This window comes from Amphibalanus amphitrite, unplaced genomic scaffold (assembly GCF_019059575.1).
Source record: "Amphibalanus amphitrite isolate SeventyFive unplaced genomic scaffold, NRLGWU_Aamphi_draft 000480F_arrow, whole genome shotgun sequence".
NCBI lineage: Eukaryota > Metazoa > Arthropoda > Thecostraca > Balanomorpha > Balanidae > Amphibalanus > Amphibalanus amphitrite.
In genome coordinates this window covers 289817-309570 of record NW_024881974.1, presented here as the reverse complement: position 1 = coordinate 309570, position 19754 = coordinate 289817, and the positions used below count along the sequence as shown (strand labels likewise).

Below are 19754 nucleotides of genomic sequence, written 5' to 3'. Positions count from 1 at the left end.
CCCTCTATCGCGGTGACTGTTAGAGCCGCGCCGCACCGAGCCGGGCCTTAGAGCCAGCACGGTGCCACACTGTAAAACTGTGAGCACTGTAAGGACGCTGCTGAGTGAAGGCTGGCCCCGAACGTAGTGTAGAATGTAGATGCTGAAACTTAACCGAGGGCGAGAGAAAAGCAAGGTGCAGGATACTCCTATATGAAAACCCTAAAATTGTTGATTCTTCACTTGGTGGTAAACACAGTTTGCAATTTAGAAAAGATCAACACATGATATCCCATTCTCTGAGCAGAGTATGGCTTTGACCGATTAGTAAGCTAATGCCGCAGATAATGTCGCTACTTTATTAATCACTGTGTGCCATTTTGCGACGATTCACACAAACGCCAAAAAAAAGCCAACTTATCAGGTAACAACGGAAAAACTGCAGACGGAAGCGTCATTTATTGTCTTGTAAAACACTGATGACATTTATCAGTTACGAAGCTCACAAAATGTAGCGACAGGATCGACCTATCACCTGGCAAAGCTAGCCCCGCGGTGGTTGGCACGAGTGACTACATACCGGCCCATATTGCACCGATTCTGAATGTTGCACCTCGATGTATGACTGCGTTGGCACACGCTGCGCCAGCGCGGTGAGCAGAGCCATGGCGTCCAGCGGGCCATTAATGAGAGCAGCGCTAATGAGGGGCGGGGGCAGTCAGATAATGCCGCGCTCACAGAGGTAGGACTTGTGTCACTCCGTGGTGGAGGTATGGCGCCAGGGGTACCACGAGAAATCAAAATTGACCTCTCAAGAAATGCCGCACATGTGTGACTTCCAAAACGTTGAATATGGAACAAATCACCAACAAAATGACCGGATTACAAAATAAGATTACAGAGATAAAAAACCTGTCGAATGCCCTATGTTATTACAGAAGCTTTAGGAAGACTGGTTTATCAGTAGCATACATATTTTGTCTAATACCTGAGCATTTTGATGGCCGTCTAGAAACACGTCACGACCCTTCATGATATCGAGGTGTATGATTGGGTGAAGGTGACACGATATACTACACAACAAACATTGAGCAGTAAGAGCTCTTACGATGGCGAGACGGATCGATTCTGTACTGCCGCATCATGGCGTCACTATGACGTCATATTATCACCATTAGACGGCGCGCAGTTCCACGTCGTCCCGCCCTGTGACGTCACAGCCATCTATCCTGACCGACAGCGCCTTCCTTCACGCCCCTCAGGTCGTGTTCAGCGCCTTCGACCATCGTACTGCTAACCCACCTCCCAGTCGGCCAGCAGTGGTGACGGCACCTCAGCGGCGCCCGCACTGCCGTCAGACCTCGGGTGACGGCACCTCAGCGGCGGCTACTGCCCCCAGACCTCGGGTGGCAGCCCGTCAGCCGGCGGCTGCACTGCCGCCAGACCTCGGGTGACGGCACCTCAGCGGCGGCTGCACTGCCGTCAGACCTCGGGTGGCAGCCCGTCAGCCGGCGGCCCGCTGGCCGATGACGTCCGTGACGATGGACGAGGCCAGCTCCGCCGGCGACACGTCCCTCCGCAGCAGGCCCGAGACGATCTGGTGAGCGGGCACACCGCCGCCGTGGGCCAGACACTCGCGGCGGTACCGCTCCCCGGCAGATCTGCAGGGAGGTTCAGAGGGGTCAGAGGTACACAGTGCACTGACCAGCCCCTGTCCCTCCTTCACCCTTCTGAAGCCTCACTCACCAGGAGACAACGGACAAGAAGGCACACTCAACACACTAGGGGTCCTCACGGGTCAGCCCGCCCCGCTCCGTCCCACCGGTCGGCCCGCCCCGTCAGTCTCACGTGTCTGCCCCCCCCCCCGTCCCCCGCCCGGTCACTCACCGGTCGAACGGGTCGGCTCTGAACAGCTCCCGCCAAATGGCCGAGGCCACGGCGCGCGCCATCAGGTACGAGTAGTAGCGGCCGCCGTAGCCGACCAGGTGGCCGAAGCGCAGCTGCCAGGCAGTGCCGGCCACGTGCGGCAGCCCGTAGAAGGCGTGCTGCACCTCAGCCAGTACGTCGGTGGTGGGCGCCAACAGCGGCTCGGTGCCGTGGTACCGCTGGTCCAGCGCCGCGTAAAACAGCTGCCAACACCGGACAGAGGGCGGGCGGTCAGTGGGCGCGCCGCAGGGGTGATGGCAGACAGGGGCGGGAGAGTCAACCGTCAGATTTTGACTTAAAAGCTGATGCAAATACCATGCCGGCAGAGGTTTCAAAATTTATTTCCCCACTCCCTGTCCCTCCCCATCTCTCGCCTCTCCCTCAGCTCCCGTTCCCACCACTCTCCCCTCGGCTCTCTCCTCCCCCACTCTCTCTGACCTGCAGCTGGGCGTCGGCGGCGGGGAAGGCGGCGCGGCCGCGGCAGAGTCGGCGCAGCGCCTCCGGCGGCGGCGGCTCGCCGGTCCGGTAGTGACGCGCGAACGACGCCAGCACGCGCTCGTCGCCGGCAAAGTACTCCATCAGCACGGAGGGCACCTCGGCGAAGTCGGTGCTGCACCGCGTGCCCGTCACGTGCTGGTAGCGTGTGCGCGCCAGCATAGAGTGCATGGCGTGTCCGGTCTCGTGGAACAGGTTCTCCAGCTGGGCGTGAGTGAGCAGGCAGGGCCGCGACCAGCCGGGCGGCTGGAGGCCCAGCATCAGCACCACCACCGGACTCTGGGGTAGCGTGGAACATGACATCAGTACACCACCACCGGGCTCTGAGGGAGCGGGGACGGCCCATCAGTACACTACTGCTGTGAGCGCCGTCTATTTGCTGCATGTGCTGGTCGTGTGACCGCTCGTGTGACCGCTCGTGTGACCGCCCGGCTGGGCCGCCGCTCGGCGCAGCTGACCGACCGACTGCCTGGGGGCGGGGTCGAAGGTCGGGGAGCTGCGCGGTCGAGACGAACCGCCGCTGACCGACTGATGGTCACTCTCTGACCGGCCGTGATCCAATACAGTCCGTCTGATGAAGAAGTGCTTGTGAGTGAGACGGCGGCAACATAACAGTGGCGACGAGGATGAGATAGATACGGGTGCAGAAATCACTACGATTCCAGAGCATGTATTCGAGAGAGTGTTTGGGTACGACTCAGAGCCACTGGTAGCCACAAAAAAGAGACTGTCACAGTATGATGGCACGCCATTGACCGTGTGTGGAGAGATGCGTGCTCATGTTCAGCACGATGACCAGCAGTTCACAGGTACAGCTTTGGTGGTGAACGTGCGTAACAAGTACCCGCTACTAGGCCGTGATTGGTTGTTCCGTGTAAAGCTGGACTGGAATAGAATATTTCACGGACGTGACGTTCACACAGTGTGCATGTCTGCTTCCCAGTTGCAGGAGAAATATGAAGATGTGTTCTCCGATCAGCTGGGGGAGATCAGAGGCATCGAAGCTGACATCGAGCTGGACGACAATGCCAGACCTCGGTTCTTCCGGAGCCGGCCGGTACCGTTTCCACTGAGGGAGAAGGTGAACCAGGAGCTCGACAGGCAGCTGGAGGAAGGTGAGCTCTACCCGGTACAGGAGAGCGAGTGGGCCGCACCCTTGGTAATTGTCAAGAAGCCGGGAGGAAATGTGCGGATCTGTGCCGACTTTAAAGTCACAGTTAACAGATATGTCAAACAGCAGTCGTATCCGCTACCGACTACGGAGGAGATGTTTAGCTGCCTCTCGGGGGGAGAGTCGTACACAAAACTGGACTTAGCAAACGCATATAAACAGCTACGCGTCTCGGAAAAAAGTCAGGAACTGCTTACGGTCAATACGCCACGAGGGCTGATGCGTCACCGGAGGCTGCCATTTGGCCTGAATATTGCTCCCAATATTTGGCAAAGAACGATGGATAGCATTTTGCAAGGTCTGAAGGGTGTCGCGTGCTATCTTAATGATATTTTGGTGACCGGATCCTCTCGCCAGGAGCACGTGGACAACCTCGAACAACTGCTCAGCCGCCTTCAGCAGTACGGTGTGCGGCTGCGCCGCGAGAAGTGCCGCTTCTTCCAGAGGTCTGTGGAGTTCTTGGGATACACTCTCACCACCGAGGGAGTGCGACCGAGCGAAAAGAAGGTGAGAGACATGCTGGCTATGCCGGCACCAAAGAACGCCAAGGAGCTGCTGACATTCCTGGGTATGGTCACATACAACGCAAAGTTCCTTCCTCATCTGTCCACCGTCCTCAGACCGCTGTACGATCTCACCAAGAGAGATACCGTGTGGAACTAGTCCCCAAAATGCCAGGAGGCATTCTCTGAGGTAAAGTCCATGCTCGCAGACGCTGGCTGCTTGACTCACTACGATCTGGGTAAGCGAGTCAAGGTGTATTGTGATGCCTCGGCGTACGGCCTGGGAGCGTGTATGGTGCACGTGGACGGGTCGGGGGAGCGTCCGATCGCGTTTGCGTCTCGTACACTGACAGAGGCCGAGAGAAAGTATGCGCAAATAGAGAGGGAGGCACTGGCCATAATCTTTGCCGTCAAGCGGTGGCATCAGTACTTGTGTGGCCGCTCCTTCACGCTAGTCACCGACCACAAGCCGCTGTGTCACATTTTCGGACCACACACACACAAGTTCCGTCTGTGGCTGCAGCACGTCTTCAGCGGTGGGCACTCATTCTGAGCATGTACCAGTACGATGTGGAATATCTGCCGGGCAGTCGGAACGTAGCTGCTGATGCCCTCAGCCGACTGCCGGGGCCAGATACATGTGATCGAGCCGTGCATGTGTTGGAGGACGTTGAGGAGGGCTGTTGTGCCGTTGATGACGTCTTGCCTGTCACTGCAGCCCAGGTGGCGTCTGCCACCGCCAAGGATCCGGTGCTCAGCGTGGTGCTCGGCTGGGCTCGAACCGGCGCCTGGCCCGGGCACGCGAACGACAGCCGGTTGAAGCCGTACCTGCAGCGGAGAGAGCAGCTCACCGTGATCGACGGCTGCGTACAGCTCGGTGAGAAGGTAGTCATACCTGACAGATATAGAGCTCAGCTACTGAAGGAGCTTCATGAAGGCCATGTTGGCATTCATAAGATGAAGTCACTGGCTAGGGTGTTCCTCTGGTGGCCAGGGCTAGATGCAGATATTGAAAAAGTATGCCGTTCGTGTCCGTCCTGTGTCGAGAACGCGAACATGCCCAAACCAGAGAATGTACACCCGTGGAAATACCCAGTTCAGCCTTGGGACAGAGTCCACATTGATTTTGCCACTTTTGAAGGAAAAACCTACCTTTTGCTCGTTGATGCTTACTCAAAATGGCCAGAAGTGCGATACATGTCTAGCACAACGGCTACTAAGACCATCGAAGTGTTGACGGACATTTTTGCAACGCATGGTTTTCCGGTGACGTTGGTGTCAGACAATGGCCCGCCGTTTACCTCTGGAGAGTTTCAGAGCTACCTGGCAGCGCGAGGTATTCATCACCGTCTGACACCGCCGTACCACCCAGCGTCAAACGGGCAGGCGGAGTCTCTGGTACGTACCTTCAAAGCTTTCCTCAAGAGGTATGCAGGACCCAGAACCACAGCAGTAGCACAATTTCTGGCAAAATACAGAACGACTCCATGCGTCACAACAGCCCGGGCACCCGCCGAATTGCTTTTTGGGAGACTGCCTCGGACAAAGCTCTCGCTCCTCAAGCCCAGTGTTGCAGCGCGGATGCGACATGAGCCTGTCGACACTGTCTCACGATCATTTCTTGCAGGTCAACCTGTCTTGGTTCGAGATCTGCGGCCAGCAGCGACCGAGAAATGGCAGCGCGCTGTCGTCGTCGCCATTGGAGGCCCACTGACGTACAGCGTGCGGCTGCCGGACGGTCGCATACGTCTCGCCCACGTGGATCATCTGCTGGCCGACGGCTCTGCTTCTGTGACGGCTGAGCGTGGGCCCCTCGATGCGCGGGTGACGGTGCCGCCTCCGACGGAGCCGGGAAAGCTTCGCGGTCCAGCAGTGCCATGTGTGATGGACGCTAGGGGGCGTTTTCCGTATATCAGTGATTATAATAAGCGAGCAACATGCGAGGGCAATCGTGGCGCGCGTGCATCAGAGCCGGTAGAAGCGGCGCCGGCCTTGCGGCGCTCTGCTCGGCTGGCTAAAAAAACTTGTTAAAGGGGGAGGAGTGCTGTGAGCGCCGTCTATTTGCTGCATGTGCTGGTCGTGTGACCGCTCGTGTGACCGCTCGTGTGACCGCCCGGCTGGGCCGCCGCTCGGCGCAGCTGACCGACCGACTGCCTGGGGGCGGGGTCGAAGGTCGGGGAGCTGCGCGGTCGAGACGAACCGCCGCTGACCGACTGATGGTCACTCTCTGACCGGCCGTGATCCAATACAGTCCGTCTGATGAAGAAGTGCTTGTGAGTGAGACGGCGGCAACATAACAGTACACCTCACATAACACCGAACTCTGATGGAGCGGGGAACGGTACATCAGTACACCACCACCGGGTTCTGAGGGAACGGGGAACGGTACAGTCCACAGCAGAAGTAATGTGCGGTTTCAGTCATGGGTATGTTCTGCTTCTGAAGCTTAGGAACGATTAACCAGACTACAATGAAACTTTGAATGTAGCTTATATGTATCGTCACCCTTGCAGCTGCAACTTTAGCTATTGGCATCTTCTTTTCGATCACTCCGCATTAAACAATCGCCAGTCAAAGCCAAACGTTGAGATTGGTAAAACCCTACAATACTTTAGCGGTGGGCTGTACATCAGCACCCCACCGGGCTCTGAGGGAGCGGTACATCAACACCACCACCGGACTCTGAGGGAACGGGACACCACCACGACTGAATCAGTACCACCACCGGACTAAGAGAGAGAAAGGGAGACACCTTTTTTCAATAATCCATTCTGTCCAGGGACCGCAACCATTCTGTCCTCCCTCACCACCTGGTACGCCCCGTCAGTCAGTGTCAGTTCACCTATCATCGCCGCTAACCTGATACGGTTAGGCAGTGGCCTATCACCACCGCTCACCTGGACTGCGTCCCGTTGGGCAGTATCTGTATATCTATCCCCGCTCTCACCTGACAGGTCCCATCGGACAGTATCTGCATATCTATCCCCGCTCTCACCTGATATGTTCCGTCGGGCAGGTCGCGGCCGCCGCGGATGGTGAAGTGACAGTCCTGGCTCGGTTTGCCCGGCCGCGTGTAAAAGTCACAGTAGATGTAGCCCAGCAGGCCCTCCGACTCGTGCACAACTGCCAACGCCAGGGGAAGGGGACGGGAAGGTCGGTCAGCGGGCTGGAGGGGTGGAGAGAGAGCTGGGGACTTTGGTGGCTGAGTCAGAAACACGCACAATGCACATTCATCAGAGTGATGAGAGTCTGAGGTATAGAGACTGAGAACAGCACAGATTTCGGAATACAGCCTACAGCCTGCGATACCGTGTACTGCAGTTACGGACATCCTTGTAGAGCGTCAAAAATAACGATTATCCACAGCCAACCAAGAGTTCTCTAATTATGACCAACCAGCTAACATCTTTTGACTCATGATAATAAGGAATATAAAAACCCAATAACACAAATCCTAAATTTCACAGCTGAAACCAAATGAACTAACCCATTGTAATCGCGGCACGAAAAGTCCCAGAACTCCCTCACTACCGGCCGCCCGCACCCTGTCCAATCATCCTCTGCTGTACCCGGCGCACCCACCGGCCAATTTCTGCACATCGGGCGCCCACAGCTCGCCGGGCCGGGCCTCCTCCGCCTCCAGGCGCACGCCGTACAGCCGACCGAACAGCGCGCTCAGGCCGCGCATACACGTGCCCACCGAGAAATACTCGGAGAGGCGCAGGTCCTCCTCGCGCTGCCGCTGCCGGCGCGCCAGGTGCGCCAGGTACGGCACGTCCCACGCGCCCAGAGGCTGTGGACAGGGGGGAGGGTCAGGTACAACACCCAGAGGCTATGGACGGGGGGGGGGGTACGCCACGTCCCAGGCGGCCAAGCGGCTGTGGACGGGGAGGTTGAGTAAGTCGTGTACACCACCCAGCGGCTGTGGAGAGGGGAACATGTAGTCGGAAGTCTTCAATGCATTCATTGGTCTATCACAGATCATATAAGCCAATCGACTGCATGACCAGTTGCTCATGGTTGAAAATAAAATTGCAACAGCTAATATAAAAAAAATTCAGAATTGCGAGTCAGTATCAGACCTGGGTCTCCCTCTCGAACCCTCCTTTATCCTGCCACAGTCTGTCCGTGTCTCCCCATCCCTCTGTCTCTGTCAGTGTCTCCCTCCGTCCCTCTATCCGTCTGTCCGTGTCTCCCCATCCCTCTGTCTCTGTCAGTGTCTCCCCATCCCTTTGTCTCTGTCAGTGTCTCCCCATCCCTCTATCCGTCTGTCCGTGTCTCCCTCCGTCCCTCTATCCCTCTGCCCGTGTCTCCCCATCCCTCTATCCGTCTGTCAGTGTCTCCCCATCCCTCTATCCGTCTGTCCGTGTCTCCCTCCGTCCCTCTATCCCTCTGTCCGTGTCTCCCCACCCCTCTGTCTATGTCAGTGTCTCCCCATCCCTCTGTCTCTGTCAGTGTCTCCCCCCCCTCTGTCCGTATATACCCCACCGTTCCTCCGCCTCTGTCTGACCTAGTCTTCCCTCTTACCCGGGAGCTGGTGGCCCGTTTCATGGAGGCCATGGTGTCAAACTCTTTGGCGGCCTCAGGTGCCAGTTCGTCCCTCAGTCGGCAGAGGAAGGCGTCCACCGTCTCCGGTGTGCGCGCCAGGCTGCCGCGCAGCGCCCTGTAACATAGCGACAGCGGGGGGAGGGGAGGGTCAGGGCGTGGGCCCGGGACCTAGTCAGGCTGCCGCGTAGCGCCCTGTGCGACAGCGGGGGGAGGGGAGGGTGGCCCTGAGTGAGCCCCAAACTGCCGCTACCGCTCCTTGGGGGAGGGGGGGGGGAGACAGGGTGCGGGCTGCGCAGGGACCGGGGTGTGACCATCGAGCGATCAGGGAGCGAGAAACAGTCCTTCTATTCTATTGTTATCAGTATAAACATTAAACACACCTTCACCATCTCGATCCCTAGGTAGCGTCCCACGCCGTCTGCTGGTGCACCTGAAGCGATCCCCACCTGCTGAACACGAGTGCCGACCTCTCCCGCGGGACAGCCTGACCGGTCAGCGCACTCAGCCGCTCAGACTCGCTGAGTGGTACGCTGACCTGTCCCGCAGTGCCCGCTGACCTGTGCCGCAGTGTCCGCTGACCTGTGCCGCAGTGTCCGCTGACCTATGCCGCAGTGTCCGCTGACCTGTGCCGCAGTGCCCGCTGACCTGTGCCGCAGTGTTCGCTGACCTGTGCCGCAGTGTCCGCTGACCTGTGCCGCAGTGTCCGCTGACCTGTGCCGCAGTGTCCGCTGACCTGTGCCGCAGTGTCCGCTGACCTGTGCCGCAGTGTCCGCTGACCTGTGCCGCAGTGTCCGCTGACCTGTGCCGCAGTGCCCGCTGACCTGTGCCGCAGTGCCCGCTGACCTGTGCCGCAGTGTCCGCTGACCTGTGCCGCAGTGTCCGCTGACCTGTGCGCGAAGCTGGGGAAGCCGCAGAGGTGCGCCAGGGCGCGCCGGGTGTGCAGCAGCGCCGCCAGCAGCGCCTCCTGGCCCGGGTCCGGGTGCAGGTACACGCGGTAGGCGGCCTCGCGAGTCTGGTCCAGCGGCGAGTCGGCCATCAGCCCGCCCACCGTCACAGAGTCGCCGTCCACCGCGAACCTGGGGAGGACACAGAGTCACAGAGTCTCCGCGAACCTAACGGAGGGGAGGGGAGGGGGCAGAGAGTCAGTCACAGTCCATCGCGAAACTATGGACGGGGGATGAGGCAGGGGAGTGGGGTGGTTGGGCGCAGGCCACGGTAATCTTGACTTAACAAGCTAAACGCACGGACAGAGTGGTTCATCTGAGGAGATACTGAGAGAGCAAATGATAAAAATGTTGATAAAGCATTTTCCCAGCTAGACCTCAGACGCAGAAGCTGAAGTATGCCCTTACTGGTAAGACAGGTCCTCGGGAAGGTCCTTTTTCTTCACGGTGGCCGGCTCATGTGTGCCTGCCAGGAACGCCTGGCCTACCTGGCGGAAGCGGATCACTCGGGTCAGGTCAGGGGCGATCACTGCAGTCGTAACTCAACATTAAACCGGACAACATTAAACATTAGTCCGCTGGCAACCTCACCTGCAGCGCGTGGTCGGTGAGCTGCACCCCCCGCTCCCGGCTGGCAGGTATGTACCCCCCCCCCCCGCCGCCCCTCCCGCTGAGGCGCTCACCTGCAGCGCGTGGTCGGTGAGCTGCACCACCCGCTCCCGGCTGGCAGGTACCCTCTCCCGCTGAGGCGCTCACCTGCAGCGCGTGGTCGGTGAGCTGCACCACCCGCTCTCGGCTGGCGCCGTCCAGGTGGATGCCCGACTGCTCAAAGTCGTGCAGGTAGAGGCGCGCCACGTGCTGGTCCACGCCGTCCGTGTGCACGTGGTCCCCGTGCGCGACGGCCCGCTCCAGGGCGTCGTACAGCGGACGGTGCGTGTTCATCCTGGGCGGAGGCGAGCTCAGGTTAGGTTAGAGGGGCGGCAGCAGGTCAGAGGGGTGGCAGCAGGTTAGAGGGGCGGCAGCAGGTCAGAGGGGCGGCAGCAGTAGTGGCACCAGGTCAGAGGGGTGGCAGCAGCAGATCAGAGGGGCAGCAGCAGGTCAGAGGGGTGGCGGCAGGTTAGAGGGGTGGCGGCAGGTTAGAGGGGTGGCAGCAGGTCAGAGGGGTGGCAGCAGGTCAGAGGGGTGGCAGCAGGTCAGAGGGGTGGCAGCAGGTCAGAGGGGCAGCAGGTCAGAGGGGTGGCGGCAGGTTAGAGGGGTGGCAGCAGGTCAGAGGGGTGGCAGCAGTAGTGGCAGCAGGTCAGAGGGGCAGCAGGTCAGAGGGGCAGCAGGTCAGAGGGGTGGCGGCAGGTCAGAGGGGTGGCGGCAGGTTAGAGGGGTGGCAGCAGGTCAGAGGGGTGGCAGCAGTAGTGGCAGCAGGTCAGAGGGGCAGCAGGTCAGAGGGGCAGCAGGTCAGAGGGGCAGCAGGTCAGAGGGGTGGCGGCAGGTTAGAGGGGTGGCAGCAGGTCAGAGGGGTGGCAGCAGGTCAGAGGGATGGCAGCAGGTCAGAGGGGTGGCAGCAGGTCAGAGGGGTGGCAGCAGGTCAGAGGGGTGGCAGCAGGTCAGAGGGGCAGCAGGTCAGAGGGGTGGCAGCAGCAGGTCTGAGGGGTGGCAGCAGGTCAGAGGGGTGGCAGCAGGTCAGAGGGGTGGCAGCAGGTCAGAGGGGTGGCAGCAGGTCAGAGGGGCAGCAGGTCAGAGGGGTGGCAGCAGCAGGTCTGAGGGGTGGCAGCAGCAGGTCTGAGGGGTGGCAGCAGGTCAGAGGGGTGGCAGCAGGTCAGAGGGGTGGCAGCAGGTCAGAGGGGTCGCAGCAGGTCAGAGGGGCAGCAGGTCAGAGGGGTGGCAGCAGCAGGTCTGAGGGGTGGCAGCAGGTCAGAGGGGTGGCAGCAGCAGGTCTGAGGGGTGGCAGCAGGTCAGAGGGGTGGCAGCAGGTCAGAGGGGTGGCAGCAGCAGTCCTTTCGGGGCGCACAGTGGGGGAAAGGTAGGGGAGAGTGGGGTAATTTGGCCGGTGGTGTAAATTGGCCGCCCCCAACTGTACGAAAGCTGATAAAACTGAATGAAATAACTTTAGTCTCTATTCATTTGTCGTCGGCAGAACTAACTCGAGAACAAATGTCAAAACTTTCCCCCTCTTAGTTTTATTCAAAATTCATAAAAGGTGAATTTCGTTAGAAAATGGTAACTTTTACTTCCGTTTAAAAATTGTATTACATGTAGTATTTGGGCTGTAAACGAATTCCAACATTATAGCATTAGCGCCATTGAGGGTGTTCAGCGGTTCCAACCTTTTTTGCTAATAAATACTTACAGAAAAAAGATACAGCCGCGCAAATGGTATCATTGTGTTCAGCTCGTCAAGGCACATCGAATGATATACATGATGACCTTGAACTCACGTCACCTTGAGGTCAAGCGACCTGAGGTAACGTGACCTGAAGCCAACCTTTGACCTTGACCTCTCGAGGTCAACACATACACGTTTCGATGCGGAATGACGAGAGAATTACGATGCTACTTTTAGTTTTGGCCTAGCTTGATTACTTCAAAAGCTATTCGTAAAAAAAAACTGTCATCGCATCTAGAGCCGTTATTTTGACTATTTTCAACCCCTGTGACGGCTGAGTCAACCTCCAAAATGCTTCAAATGCGTCGTAGGACACGCGTCATTGCTGAATGTGAAGATGACTCGCCTATAACAAAAATCATGGCCTCAAACTAACACCGGCCAAATTGCCCCACACCCCCGGCCAAATAACCCTGCTAGTGGGGCAATTTGGCCGCTTCGCAGACCTTTGTAATACGTCACAATTTCAATATAAGTAGTTACTCTATCATTTCAAGTTTACTGTCCAAGAAAGTAAAATGTATGTCACACATGTCAGCGTTGAGAAAATGCAGAAATGTGTTGCCGATTTTTAGTTACATCGTTTTCTAAAAAAAAGGCCAAATTACCCCACTCTCCCCTACACGGGTAGGAACAGTGCAGTTGGGCGGGGTGTTGCGACTGGAGTGGACGTACTTGCGTCTTGCGATGGTATGACAAATCGCGTCCGGCTATGGACATGCGAAACATGTTACATATTCCGCCTTTAATTAAATCGCAACACTCGCCTTCCATTTTCCGATGGAACAGTGAAAGTCTGTAGATCCCGACAATCTCTAAGTAGATTAGTTTCTGGACTCGGAAATCCACCCATACAAAACGTTCGCCATTAAAGCTCAAAGAGACTGATGATGTAAAACTGCACAGAAGCTGCACAGAGCCTCGGCGGTACGCGGGCGGGCGACTCACTGTTCGACCAGGTTGCTGACGGCGATGCAGGCCTCGGTGGCGGTGGCCTGGTAGGAGGCGTCCGGGTGGGCCAGCCGCACAAACTCGGCCATGTCGGCCACCTTGCAGAGCGCGTCCGACAGGTCGTCGAACACCAGCACCATCTTGCGGCGGCGGCGCGGGCTGCACGCCTCGTCCACCAGTCGGCGGCAGTCGCAGACGGCGCCGTCCCGCATCGCCAGGAACCCGTCGGCAGTCCGCAGCTCCGGGTACCCGAACAGGCCCTGCCGGACCGGCCAGCGGCCACCGTGGTCGGAAAACAGCTCTGCACCAGCTAACCGTGCATATCATAATCGGTCTCGGCAGCAGCGCCAGCACCCCACTCGTTCTCGTTGCCTTTGCAGTATACGGCTTTGAGTTCAGATAAGCCACTGATCCCAGATGCAGCCCAAGTCCCAACTGAACCCTAGCTTCATAGGTAGATGGATATCTGTTATATTCTGATACCAAATAATGTTTTTTCCTTAAATGTGCATATGGACAGAACAGAATCAGAAAGCCAGAGATCTTGTTCGCAAGTTTTTTTTTCTTGTGTGTGGGCCAGGATCCCTACCTCCCAACTGGGGCAGTTCCCAGTAATGAGAATTCAGATGCCTTCCAGAGTTTAGTGTGTGCACATCAAAGTCAGACATGGGCTGCCTCACCAATTTGTAGGATAGATAGTAGATACATATTGTCTTTTGAGTACCTAAGTGAAAGAGTGGGAGCAACAGTAACAGAGAAAGAGAGAGAGAGAGAGAGAGAGAGAGAGAGGGAGAGGGAAAGGGAGAGGGAGAGGGAGAGGGAGAGGGAGAGGGAGAGGGAGAGGGAGAGGGAGAGGGAGAGGGAGAGGGAGAGGGAGAGGGAGAGGGAGAGGGAGAGGGAGAGGGAGAAGGAGAGGGAGAGGGGAAGGGGAGGGAGAGGGGAAGGGCGAGGGCGAGGGCGAGTGGAGGGGAGGGAGAGGGAGAGGGAGAGAGGAAGAGAATGATATACTCACTTCATTTTCTTTCCACCACCCCAAATCGACTCTGGGCTGCTGCTTGGTGTCAAAGGCCGCACCCAGCTTTCCCAGAGAGGACGTGGACAAGCCTCTCTTCTGACAGAGGCCATGTATCCTCAGCTGCACATGGCTCCATCTCAGCGAGTGCTTCCCAGGCAAAATGAGCCTACTCAATTGCTGAATCTTCATTTCTCAATAAGTAGATGCATTAGGTCCAGATCTGAGGGAATACCTTTATGTTATTACATACAACATCCTTCAAATACATCACACTTACATCACACCTGACCTGACCCAACAGGAACGAGAGGCAAACAGGAAGCTGAGGGAAGAGCTGGCATCCAGACGGAGATCCGGTGAGGACAACCTAAGAATCAAGGGGGGGGGGAAGATAATCTGTGTCAATCAGGAAACAAGTAACGATGCCTCCAGCACAAGCAGGAACCCTGGTGGCACCACTGTGCCTTCTCAAACTCGTCAGGCTGGAAACATCGCCCCTGGCGCGCCTGTACCTGCCCAGAAAACCGCTGTGCCTCCAGCTGTTGGCATGGCATCTGCCAGCCACGAGGGTGGTGGCACAGTGCAGAGACCTGGTGCAGTGGACGGCAATGGTGGCACACCTTTGCAAACCCCAGCACCTAGCTCAGAAGCCCACCCAGCAAATGGTTTGTGACTAAACCACCCAACCTCTCGCAACAAGAAGAATCTCACGGTTTTATACACAAATGCTGACCAGTTTATTAACAAACGAGATGAACTGTGCCTGCTGATTTGCGGTGATGAGCCTGACGTTATCCTCATCTCTGAGGTAATTCCCAAAGCCCAGAGAAACCCCATTGCTCCTGCACTGTTAAATATCCCAGGTTATGTAATGCATTCCAGTTCCGATCTATCCACCCCAAACCTAGGCCAGAGTGGAACTAGAGGCGTATGCATTTACACGGCAATGCACCTGAAGGTAACAGAGGTTCATCTAGAAAAATCATCTGTGGAGAACACCTGGGTAAGATTGTGCCTCGCAGGAAGTGATAGCCTTCTGGTGGGCTGTGTCTACCGTAGCCCATCTGGTGCAATGCAGGAAAGCACAAAGCAACTTGGAGAACTCTTCCAGAAGGCCTGCTCACTGCATGCTTCACACCTGATCATTGTTGGCGATTTCAACTTCCCCCACATTGACTGGGAGTCTGAAACATCATCTGCACCTGCATCTCATTGCTCACACCTGTTCTTAGATATGGTACATGACTGTCTTCTCTCTCAGCACATCAAGCGCCCGACTCGATACCGATCGGGCGAGAAACCGTCAGTGCTGGACCTGATCTTTACCAACGAGGAGGGCATGGTGAAAGACATGCAGTACCAATCTCCACTAGGAAACAGTGACCATGTGGTCATTCGGTTTACTCTCTCCTGCTACACTGAAGCTGCCGCCTCACTCCCCGAGTATCACACCATAACTGACTACGAACACCTTTCCACCGCCCTTGGTGAACAAAACTGGTCCGATATGCACAGCATGAACCTGGATGAGGCATACCAGACGTTCAAAGCGCGGCTCTCGGAGGCCCTAACCGAAAGCTCCAGGAAGAGGAGATCGCGTCATAAGTAAAACATCTACATGAACTGCAGAGCCATGCAACTGAGGAAGAAAAAGAAGTCGCTCTGGACTACATACCGATACACGCTTGACCCCATCGACTACGCCAGGTTCACACGCTGCAAAAATGAACTCAGGAAGCTCACCAGAACTCTACGCAAGGAATACGAGTCCAAGCTAGCTGGCAATCTGAAACAGAACCCAAAGGCCTTTTGGAGGTATGCCAAAACGAGGCTTCGCACCAGGAGCAGAGTTGACAACCTGCTAAACGAACGGGGAGACCTGACATCATGTGACCAAGACAAGGCTGACATGTTGGGCAAGTACTTCAGCAGCATCTTTACCCATGAAGATACTGAAGCACCAGATACGGACCTTGATTGGCAGGGCCCCTTCCTCGATGATGTTGAAGTATCTCCCCAGAAAGTGGAAGGAAAGCTGCTGTCCCTCAAGACAACCAGCGCGCCGGGGCCTGACGCGATACACCCCCGAACCCTTCGCGAGTCAGCACTGGCCCTCTCCTCCCCTCTGAGCATACTGTTCCGCAAGTCTTTGGACACTGGGTCGCTTCCCTCGGACTGGAAGACAGGCGAGATCACCCTGATCTTCAAGAAGGGTGACCGCCAACGCCCCTCAAGCTATCGTCCAATCACTCTGACTGCCATTCCTGTCAAAGTCCTCGAATCAATTGTCCGAGACGCCCTCCTCCAACATTTCCGCGAAAACGGTCTGCTCTCCAGCGCCCAGCACGGCTTCCTCCCAAAGAGGTCGTGTACGACACAAGTGATGGAGGCAATCGAGGACTGGAGCACCGCCATCGAAAACAAAGACAACATCGACATCATCTACCTGGACTTCGCCAAGGCGTTCGACTCTGTGCCGCACCAACGTTTGATCCGCAAGCTGTTTGCATACGGCGTCCGGGGCCCGCTTCTCAACTGGATCGCAGCCTTTCTGATCGATCGCCGACAGAGGGTTGTGGTCCACGGATGCAAGTCCTCATGGGCCCCTGTGACCAGTGGTATTCCACAGGGATCGGTGCTCGGACCTGTACTGTTCACAATATTTGTCAACGATCTTCCCTCGGAGGTCACTGGTTCGGTCAAACTGTTCGCCGCGTCCTGGGTAGCAGCAATGACCTCCAGACTGACATCGATGCGCTCGTCCGCTGGTCTGAGAAGTGGCTGCTCCCTTTCAATGCCCAAAAATGCAAGGCGATGCACCTCGGCCACCGGAACCCGGAACATGCGTACTATTTGAACGGCATCCTGATCCAGAACGCTGAAGAGGAGAAAGACCTCGGCATCGAAATCGACAACCAACTCAGTTTTCACAAGCAGACCGCGTCAGCCGTTGCTAAAGCCTCACAGATTCTGGCCGTCGTGAGACGCTCATTCGCCAACATTGACGAACACACGCTGCCGCTTCTTTACAAGACCATGGTTCGGCCCCTCCTAGAATATGGGAACACAATCTGGGGACCTTTTGGGAAAGAGGACCAGAAGAGGCTTGAACGCGTGCAACGTCGTGCAACAACAATGGTCGCACAAATCAAGCACCTCCCGTACCCTGAACGACTCCGTCGACTGGGACTACTATCACTCTACTACCGGAGGCGCAGAGGCGACATGGTGACCGTATATCAGCTGCTGCACGGAGGGTTGGCCATATCGCCAGAAAGCTTCTTGACCCAGAGCAACTCAGCTCGAACCAGGGGCCACGAGTGGAAGCTCGAGAAACCGAGGGCCACCAAACTCGTGCGCAGAAACGCGTTCAGCTTCAGGGTCATCAACGACTGGAACTCCCTACCAAGTGCAGTGGTCACGGCACAGTCCGTCAACCAGTTCAAGGCCCAGCTGGACAAGCACTGGGGTGGCATCATGTACGACACCCCCTATCCCTGAGAGCCTAGCCTGTATCCCGACACGAGCTCGATGAGAGCGGGATCCCCAGGCCAAGTGGCCTTTTCAATCCCGATCACCACGAAGGTAAGGTAAGGTAAGGTAAATAGGCACTCATTTTCAGTCAAAGCTGCCATGAGGCCATATTACAGAGAGCAAAATATCACTTGTTGAAAAAAGACAAGAACAACACAAATGAGGTGAGTATTGGAAAATTTTTATCAAGAGCTTATGCTGGTTGCAATGAAGTATTAGTATGTATCTCACTACATGGTATTCCAATGAGAAGTTAGCTTGGTAGAAAATCTTTGTGTTTTAACTTGATCTACATCATGATGTGGCATGAAGTTTCAGTTGTCTAATGCAGGCAAAAGATGTATGATTGGGTTTTGTGGGTAATCACCATGCATGGTTGTTTTTGGCAGTTTGACACCCACTTCTGTTCCAGTCATAAAAATCAACGGAATAGGTATGGATCTTAAATGTTGCCCCAGAGTTCACTGACATATTTGATTTGCTAGAGAGGGTGAAACCATTTTTAGGTTAACTGAGGTTTAAAATATGACAACTTTTTTGAACAAATGAGAACTGTGATGATAATTGGAGATACAAAATGCGGATTGATGTGCTGGCCAAGGGTTGTTTAAGTGTTGACTTTTCCAGTGTTTATGGATAACATGTTGCAGTTAAAGGGACCCTCCCACCTTAACATTAGATTTGAGTTGAGATAGCCAAAATGGGGTCCCTGGCTCACAATTACCGGTTTCGGCACTCACAACATCAAGAAATGTCTTAAATCGGAAATATTGAATTTCAAAATTGCAGCATTTTGATTCAGAGGGGCTAATGCATAGGAATACCCCTCTGAATGTGTGACGTCAGCGCAGATATTTAACGATTTTTAAATGTTTGACTGAAACGTTTTGTAGCACGCGGTGGCATATGCTGCTTTGCGCGCAACAAGTGCCGCACTTTCAGCTGCCAAACTATTGCTCCCAAATAAAGTCGCTAGGAACAGCGGAGATCCCAAAAAGTAAACAAAAGTAAAAGTCTAATATCTTGAAAACCTGTGAATATTTTTCGGTGAAATTCGATAGATATTCGTTTTCGCTCTTTCTGAACCGAGCGACATCACTTTCATGCCAATTCATAAACTTTTTTGAAGGTGGGAGGGTCCCTTTAACTCGCATGAAATGTTATAAAACTGCAGTACCAATAACGTCCACTGGTCCCTGTTCCAAGTTCCACTGAGAGAAGTAAAATTCACTTATCTTTTACAGAATATACTCACTGTACACTTTGACCTTTTTACATTTACAGAGAAACACCTGATGTGCGTATTTCACAGAAACATATATAATAACCATTTCACTGCAAGATATCAAAAGATGCCGCGCCAGCCGCTACCGTTTTATTACCGCTACCGCTGCCGCCTATGAACCCTATGAACCAATGAACTCTTCTTGCTATGCTATGCCAAGACGGAGTTCTCGCCAAGACCCTGGCCAAGACCGGGCCCTGATCGGCGGCCGGCTAGTACTCTTGCCGGCGCTCACATACGTGCACGTTACCCCGGCAACGGGCTATTGACCAATGAGAAGCGAGAAAAGTGTTACGTCACTGCGATTTTTCATATACCTGTGCCCCCCGGGCCCTGTTTCACCGGTGATAGCAGCAAGCTACTATCAAATTGCGCGAGCTGACGTAATGTGATGAGGTCACACTAATGACGTTTCGTGTAATCCGTGAGCTGCGTTTGGAACAGAGTTGCTGTCTCGTTGAATTGCGTTTGATACATTTGTTTGATCGCACGGCCGTGAAGATGTAAGCAGCAATAGTTGATGACATCATACAGATTGACGACGTAATGGTTTATTGATGTTTCCATGGAAACCCAATTTGACACGTGTGATAGCAGCGTGCTGCTATCACCGGTGAAACAGGGCCCCGGACGTGACGTAGTGTGCTCGCGCGCGTGCAGGGTCTCTGCGATCGAAAAAGAGCGCTAGCAGCGCGCCACTCGACGCCGCAATTGTCAAAAGCGGCGTGTTAGTGTACTTTATTATGAATGATGTGTGTAAAAGTGAGTTTTTATGTTGTTAATTTGGAGGAAATGGTTGTAATAAAATAAGTTATTTTTATTTCTATTGGTTGGAGTTTTTCTTCAAAAGATTTCGGTCTATAGCATTGATATTTACTGAAAATACCTTCGTTTGAATAAATTGCAGATATTTGGCAACTGAAGAGTTAGGTAAGCCTAAAAGATACGTAAAAAGGTAAGAGACACCCTGATTATCATTTGAGAAACGAAAATGTATGAATTTCCCTGATAAGACTCGCTCAATAT

At 55.2% G+C, this 19754-nt stretch overlaps 2 protein-coding genes across 6 annotated transcripts; one reads left to right on the top strand and one right to left on the bottom strand.

Moving 5' to 3' along the window:
- Window positions 1-423: 423 nt before the first annotated feature.
- LOC122392296 (mitochondrial intermediate peptidase-like) lies at window positions 424-18881 on the bottom strand. 2 transcript variants are annotated; one of them, XM_043386989.1, is made up of 12 exons: window positions 18826-18881; window positions 13907-14129; window positions 12892-13154; window positions 10323-10509; window positions 9975-10054; window positions 9510-9698; window positions 8602-8737; window positions 7657-7867; window positions 7070-7197; window positions 2344-2679; window positions 1867-2108; window positions 424-1640 (listed from the first exon to the last, which is right to left on the bottom strand). In XM_043386989.1, exons 2-12 carry the CDS (start codon window positions 14096-14098, stop codon window positions 1484-1486), a joined length of 2121 nt encoding a protein of 706 aa, XP_043242924.1. In that variant the 5' UTR covers window positions 14099-14129; window positions 18826-18881; the 3' UTR covers window positions 424-1483. The 2 variants fall into 2 exon arrangements, with proteins under 2 accessions (XP_043242924.1, XP_043242923.1); XM_043386988.1 differs by lacking the exon at window positions 18826-18881 and adding an exon at window positions 18699-18785.
- Window positions 3050-6338, top strand: LOC122392297 (uncharacterized protein K02A2.6-like). Of its 4 annotated transcripts, XM_043386992.1 has the most exons (5): window positions 3050-3515; window positions 3929-4078; window positions 4793-4951; window positions 5392-5472; window positions 5702-6338. In XM_043386992.1, exons 1-5 carry the CDS (start codon window positions 3170-3172, stop codon window positions 6103-6105), a joined length of 1140 nt encoding a protein of 379 aa, XP_043242927.1. In that variant the 5' UTR covers window positions 3050-3169; the 3' UTR covers window positions 6106-6338. The 4 variants fall into 4 exon arrangements, with proteins under 4 accessions (XP_043242927.1, XP_043242928.1, XP_043242926.1 ...); XM_043386993.1 differs by having other exon boundaries at window positions 5392-6338; XM_043386991.1 differs by having other exon boundaries at window positions 4793-5472.
- Window positions 18882-19754: the final 873 nt, after the last annotated feature.

Bases quoted from the DNA above. Each gene is read 5' to 3' on its own strand.
- LOC122392297 (XM_043386990.1), top strand. From the start codon at position 3,170: ATGCGTGCTCATGTTCAGCACGATGACCAGCAGTTCACAGGTACAGCT. The intron at 3,516-3,928 runs GTGAGCTCTACC...TCCTCTCGCCAG, and splicing joins CGACAGGCAGCTGGAGGAAG to GAGCACGTGGACAACCTCGA. The intron at 4,079-4,792 runs GTGAGAGACATG...CTGTCACTGCAG, and splicing joins TGCGACCGAGCGAAAAGAAG to CCCAGGTGGCGTCTGCCACC.
- LOC122392296 (XM_043386989.1), bottom strand. From the start codon at position 14,098: ATGAAGATTCAGCAATTGAGTAGGCTCATTTTGCCTGGGAAGCACTCG. The intron at 9,699-9,974 runs GTAAGGGCATAC...TGTCCTCCCCAG, and splicing joins CCCGAGGACCTGTCTTACCA to GTTCGCGGTGGACGGCGACT. The intron at 1,641-1,866 runs GTGAGTGACCGG...ACCTCCCTGCAG, and splicing joins AGAGCCGACCCGTTCGACCG to ATCTGCCGGGGAGCGGTACC.